A 6,944-nucleotide genomic window follows, 5' to 3' on the forward strand; every position below is an offset into this window, starting at 1 on the left:
CAGTTTGTTATGATCCACACAGTCAAACGCCTTTGCATAATCAGTGAAACACAGATAGACATTCTTCTGGTATTCTCTGCTTTCAGCTAAGATCCATCTGACATCAGCTACAATATCCCTAGTACCACAACCCCTTCTAAACCCAGCCTGGACTTCTGGCAGTTCTCTGCTGCTGACCTTTTAGCTAGCCAAATTCTGTAACCACTGTCCTTAGAATTTGAGGCTCTTTCCCTGATACATAAACAAATAATCTCACTGCTGTTGAGTTGACCCTGACTCATGGTGACCCTCAATCGAGTTTATGAGACTATGAATCTTACAGGAGGAGCCTCCACGTCTTTCTTCCAAGACGGGCCTGGTCGATCTGAACTGCTAACCTTTTGGTTAGTAACCAGCACGTAAAGCATTATACAACCAGAGTAACTTCCTTAACACAAAGGACTCAGATACTTATTTAGATAAAAGAATGACTGTGTTGTTAAAGCTTATTAAATATCTTGACATTCAAAAGATAGATTTTTTTTTAATTGGGCTGTGAACTAAAATAAAACATTCAGGAACTATTTGGTATGGTCACCTTGGAAAATAATTAGTTGTCTGACATTATTACCTTGAAATCATCTCTAAAATGTAAACTGAAAATATCCCTGACATCTTTCTTAAGACCATCTCTTAGTTTGGCTTAACGAGTAGAAAATCCTCACCTTGACGTGTATGCTATTTTAAAAATTGCCTATGGACTCAAAGTGACACCAGTGACTCAGAAAAGTCGTTAGAGGCCTTTAGGGACAGTGGCTTAGGTCATAGGGGTGATTACACAACTCGGAAAATGTTAATTGGTGTCACTGAATTGTAGGTGTTAAAATAGTTGGATCTGTGCTTATTTTGCTGTGTGTATTCTCAACAAAAGGAAAATACCTTTTTAAAAAAAACACAATTTTTTTTCTCTCATTGCTGTGGAATAGGTGAAATTAGACATTAGATTTGAGAGTGCACAGAATAAAAACGTGGTCGCTGTCCTCTCAGAGTTCTGCCTTCAGTGGGGTAAGTGAGAAGAGTGCAGAGGGAGCACTGGGCAGCTGACTCGTAGATGACACTCCATTGTGTTTCCGCGGCTGGAAATCACACAGGAATTTGTCCGTCTTTCTTCTATGAAGCCACTGGTAGATTCGAACTGCCTACCCAAAAGGTGCAGCCTTCAAGTTAGCAACATAGCTTTTTATGGACTCCATAGAAAAACTCCCTAAAAAATAACTGAATGTGTGTGAATTAATACGTTGCCAGGAAAGTATACTACTATCCAAAGGTTCTGACACAAAGGTTCTGCTTTCAACACTCGTGTGTACTCACGGGTGGTCTTGTGTGTAACGTGGGTGTTCCGTGTCTTCCCGGTCTTTGTGCCCACAGTCCCCCGGCTGCTCACCATGAAGGACATGGTGCGGCGTCTGCAGGAGCTGCGGCACACAGAGCAGGTGCAGAGGGCCTACGCGCTCAACTGCGGGGAAGGCGCCACCGTCAGCTACGAGATCCAGATCCGCGTCCTCAGGGAGTTTGGCCTCGCCGATGCCGCCGCCGAGCTCTTGCAGGTCGGAAGCAGCCCCCAGCTGTGCTCACGGCAGGGGGGCCTTGGTGGTTATCAGGGAGCATTCTGTCATCCGAAGGAGCCCACTTGGGTTTATAGCCTCGTTCTGCCATTTAGAATTATTTAACTTGGCAAGTTATTTAAATGCTCTGAGAAGCAGTCGCCTTACTTGTAAAATGGATTGTTGGGAGTTAAGAGGTGCTTTATGCATAGTTGCTTTATGCGCCTGGCAGTGGAAGTAGACATTCTAACCCTCCACTGTTCCCTGACCCTGGTTGAGTCACTAGGGGTTTTTTCTTAATATAGAAAAGGTTTATCCCTTAAATAATTAATACAGTGTTTATCAGAGCATTAATCATAATGTATGAGAAATACTGCCTTAGAGTGTTCATTTCAAACTGGCAGTGTACAGATTTTTGTCAATATTTTAGGAGGACCCTTACTTAGCACCTAGTCTTCTTTTGATGTTTAATATTATTTCCTGAGGAAAGACCTATTTGAATTGCATTTAGTGTCTGTTTTTACATTATGACATAATCTTGCTGGAGATTACTGACCTGCTTGCTGATTATTAAAGGAATTTTTTTTTCTTGGCCTTTGGCCTAGCAAAAGGTTGTGTCCTTTCTTCTAGCTGGATGGGGTTTTCCTAGAGAGTTTATGTATTTGACTCTTTCAGCCTAAATAATAAATTTCCATCTAAGAAAACTGTTAATAAATGTTCTAACTTTTCTTCCCCCCTCTCGATTCTTTCTTAGAATCCTCACAAGTTCTTTCCTGATGAACGTTTTGGGGATGAAAGTCCGCTCTTAACACTGAAACCATCTGGGCGATGTCGGGTGAACAGTACCCCTACTGCAGAAACCATGTTTACAGATCTGGACTCTTTTGTGGCCTTCCATCCACCCTTGCCCCCTCCTCCACCTCCTTACCAGCCCCCAGCTACCCCAATCCATAACCAGCTCAAAGTGGGTTGGAGACAACGACCTCCCAGTCAGCCTCCGCCACGGTCCTTTTCTTACCCCTGCAATCATTCTCTGTTTCACTCCAGAACACCTCCTAAAGCCGTCCCTCCTCCGGTCTATTTGCCAAGTGTTAAGGCAGCACCTCCCGACTGTACAAACACTGCAGGACTGGGGAGGCAGACGGTCGCAGCAGCCACCGCCGCTGCTGCATCAGCAGCAATAACATCTGAGAAGCAAGTGGTAAGTCAGCACTTGAGTTGTTCTTGGTCGCTGTTGAGCCAGATCTGATTCTTGGCACCCTTGTGTATAACAACGAAACAGGCAGATATTTTTTCAGTAGGTAAACTGAACTGTTAATCAGTGGTAAGGAGACTTCAGAAGGTCTGTCTTGCCTAGCTTTGCACCATCTTTCTGATTGTTGCTCTGGTTGCGTCTCTTGTTTCAGCTGTTGTATTGGTCCATGTCATTAAGAGTTTCGCTCATTTTCACTGAAACCATTTCTTCCAGTGGCACATCTGAATTGAGTAAGTTGTCTCACCACTGTCAATGCTCAGGAGCATTCTGGCATATTTTCTCTTAAGATTGCCATCTCCATTCTTCTGGCAGCCCACAGTAGATTTAGTATTGTTCATCAACACTACAGATAGAATGCGTCATTTCTTCTGTCTTCTTCGTTGTCCGGATTCTCAAATGATGCAACTGGAACAACCAATTTATGTAATACTGGAAATTACTCCTTTAGACCCAAGAGTCCCACCGAGATTCAGCAGTCTCCAGAAATGTTACTGACCGTCTAAAAATGTAGACTCGGGTGGACGAGAGAAAAGGTGTCCAGTGAATTAGAAGAACAAAAGGTAGACTTAAGGTGTGTGTATTCAGAGTAGTGGGATTGGCTTCCCCATCCTTACTTTACTTTGCAAATGTTAGAAAGGGTTTCATGGACAGTATACCCCTGGTAGCATAGTTAGTGGTGAAATGTTTCCTATTCAGAAGTTGGCGTTTTGAAACCACTAGTACAGAGGTTGAATAGTTGAAGAGTCTTGATGATCTGCTCCTGTGAAGAGAAACCACAGCCTTTGAGTTCACTCGGACACTGTTCCATCAGGTTTCTTGGAGTAGATTACCATGTTTCTGCCCTGGAACTGCAGGCTAAGAAGGCCTCTCGGGCCCTGGGGAGCAGGCCTCTGTCCCAGAGGGTCTCTGTGAGTTCTTACTGACTAATGGCACACAGCAACAGTGGGGATTAAAGTGGATGTACCAGTGTCAGTGGTCTGTTCAGTCTGTGCCTGGAGTTTGTACTAAATTCTCTTCTCTTTCCAAACCCCCTTACCGTGGAGTCAGAACCAGCTCACAGCTGAACCCTGCACTGGATTGCCAGGGCTGTAAAGGGAATGAGAGGAGATTGCCCCTTTTGTCCCTTGGAGCTGCTAATAGATTTGAACCACTAGAGAGATGTGGCCTTGAATGTCAGAGAAGTCACCAGAGCATCCTTTGAGTCAGATTGTTGGTACGGACAGATACTAGTTCCAAAGAGAATTTCATTCCCAATTTTCCATCGCATCAGAGGTGGGATTTCTGTTTTATGTAGTAAGTTTTACTATGTGGTCACAGGTTTCATTAAAATATAACATCCTGGAAGATCTGGACTAGAGGTCACGCCTCTGGTCGGATGAATTCCCCCTCACCGTCCTCATCCTCCCTGCCTCCTCTTCCTGCTGCAGCCAAACCACCTCTCCCAAATTGAAATAGCAGGTAAAGGGCGTGGATACACTCAATTCCTGCTCCACTGGATGGACTCAGAGTCTATAACTGTAAAAAGTTCTATGGATCTTAAAGAAAGCTCATTTAGAGTTAAATTATTTATATGTCCATTATAGTCTTGATTATAATAATGAAAACTGGAAACACCGAAATGTTCAACGGTAGATGGTTAAATCACAGTCATCAGTGCAATGGATATTACACAGTATTTTTAAATAATGAGTTCAGAAAACATTTAGTGCTAGAATTTCACAGGCACTAGATTTTGTAAAAACTAATATGTAAGCAAAGGAAAAATTGTTTACCTGGTATAAAAGATCTGCCTTGATCATTAGGCTATTTTTTTTTTCATTTTTATTTGAGTGAACACTTAAAAAGCAAACTGGTTTTCTATTCATACATGTTTTGTTGTAGAACATGAATTAATGTTGTTACATGCCGTCTAGTTGCCTGCAACTCACAGTGACCCTGTGCATAATAGCTCTGAGCCCTGTCCTAACCTGAGCCAGTTCTCACTGTCTCCAACACACATATCCCCATGACCCTCGTCACTGTAAGTCCATTGCGGGTTCTTCCTCTCCTGCGCTGTCCCTCCACCCTCCCCAACATGACTACAGTACCTTTAATGTACTAAAATTCCCCTCAGCGCCTCCCTGTGATTCTTCTTCCCGGTAATCCTTCCAGCTTTGCCTGTGTTTAGAGGCTTTCCCGCTGGGCAAGTGCAGCTGCCTTGACTATGTGGCTGTAAGTGAAAGGAGCCTGTGGCTGTCTGGTGACATTGATTGTTGCCTTAGAGACCTACCTGTTCAGCTCCGAGTTGAACCACAGAATAAAACAACAAGTGAACATTATTTTTACAAAGCGAGATTCAAGGGCCCTTTAACGACCCCCTTTTTTCTGCTGTTTGCAGTGTGCACAGCCTGTGCTGAATGACCTGATGCCAGATATCGCCATGGGAGTGTCCACACTGTCACTCAAGGACAGAAGGCTTCCAGAACTTGCAGTCGATACAGAATTAAGCCAGTCAGTGTCCGAAGCAGGAACAGGACCTCCCCAGCATCTGTCCTGTGTCTCCCAAAGGCATACACACACTTCTCAAAAAAAACACACACTAGAGCGAAAAACAGATCCTAGAGAAAAACATCCAGAGTATCCCGATTTCTACGACTTGTCGAATGCGGCCTGCAGACCGTCCACTCCTGCTCCCGGCAGGCCTAGCCCTCCCCCTTCGCAGGGTGGACATTTGGGTCCCGATTTGTACAGCCACAGTAAGGCATCACCAAGTGGCTTAAAGTCTGCCTACCTTCCTAGCCAGACCTCTCCTAAAAAGCAAGAAGAAGTGAGGAGAGAATATCCACTTTCCCCTGACGGGCAACTACACAGACAAAAGAATGAGCCAATCCACCTCGATGTTGTCGAACAGCCTCCCCAGCGGTCAGACTTCCCTTCAGTGGCCCCCGAAAATGCCGGCAGCGGGCCCACCCATGTTAGGGGACGAACTGCCGTAGAAACTGACTTGACTTTTGGGCTGACTTCTAACAGACCTTCCCATTCTTCTGCGTGTAGTTCTGAAGCTCCAGAAGACAGATCCAGTAGGAGACTGGTCGACAGTGAGCCCCTGGGCCATGGAGCCCAGAGAAACTCAGACTTAGAAAGAGAGGATTCCATCAGCAGAGGGAGACGGTCACCAAACAAGCCCGACTTCCTCTACAAAAAGTCTGCCCTCTGAGAGCATCCTCCGTGTCGTCTGTGCCTGAGATGTGAGACATCCCATCGACAATGCAACCCAGCAACTTACCAGTTTTATCGATGCCAGCTGACAGCTCGGGTTCACATGATCTTCTCATTTTTGTACATATGTGTTTATTAGGCATAGCATGCTAAGAGGGTTATTTTGAATGCTGCATCTGTCTATTTTGTGTTTGAACAATTGTGTGGGAAGCATTTTTAAGAGCGAGCAAGCTGGCACTTTTTTTTCTCTTTACAAATGATGGAAGTTTTTTTTGCACTTGTACATTTATTTTATCCATATTGGTTTTATATCACTATGCTAAACTTTATTGCCACATTTAAAGGACTGTATTTTCATACTCTTTTGCATTTTACCTTTCATCTACCGATTCCCACGTGCATTGAATTGCACACTAAGATGTATTTTCTTACGAGATAGTTCTGTGTTTATTTTTTAATTATAGAAATTCCAAAGAACAGCACATCAAAATCTTCCTCTCTTTTTAGTAATGGTTTTAGTTGCAGAAATCGTCCTGCTCAGTCTCCATCGAACTAATGTCTGTCTGTGTATCTTAACGTGTGCAGGGAGCTAGTCTCCATTCCTCCAGTGGGAGTCCCCTCGGCATCCTGAGCTTGTCCGGCTCTGGAAGGAGAGTGGAAAATGAAGAGCCTCCTGTCTCCAGACTACAGCTGTGGTTTCATCGACAGCAGGGACCCCATCCTAGAACCCTTGGGGGTCCGGCAGTGTGTACTAGAGTGGCTCTCAGTGAGGCTCCAGAAAGATGAGATTCCCTGCGGTGAAGAAGCTGTTGACATGCACAGCCGAGGGCTCACAAACGAGATTGCTCATTTCCAGAGTCAGCTCTCCAGCTGAGAGGACTGGAATGGCTGCTTGCTGCCTTCTCTTG

General features: G+C 44.6%; 1 protein-coding gene across 2 annotated transcripts in view; it reads left to right on the top strand.

Annotated features, from left to right (window-relative positions):
- Positions 1-6,730, top strand: part of BTBD7 (BTB (POZ) domain containing 7) — a 70,542-nt gene extending 63,812 nt beyond the window's left edge. The window contains exons 8-10 of one of the 2 annotated variants that reach the window (XM_006879102.1): positions 1,408-1,586; positions 2,338-2,784; positions 5,216-6,730. In XM_006879102.1, coding sequence (XP_006879164.1) covers positions 1,408-1,586; positions 2,338-2,784; positions 5,216-6,034 — 1,445 coding nt within the window. In that variant the 3' untranslated portion in view covers positions 6,035-6,730. The remainder of the gene's footprint in view (positions 1-1,407; positions 1,587-2,337; positions 2,785-5,215) is intronic. The other variant, XM_006879103.1, reaches the window with a different exon arrangement.
- The last annotated feature ends 214 nt before the right edge of the window (positions 6,731-6,944 follow it).

This window comes from Elephantulus edwardii, unplaced genomic scaffold (genome assembly GCF_000299155.1).
Source record: "Elephantulus edwardii isolate Elephantulus edwardi_28Jun2011 unplaced genomic scaffold, EleEdw1.0 scaffold00002, whole genome shotgun sequence".
Taxonomy (NCBI): Eukaryota; Metazoa; Chordata; class Mammalia; order Macroscelidea; family Macroscelididae; genus Elephantulus; species Elephantulus edwardii.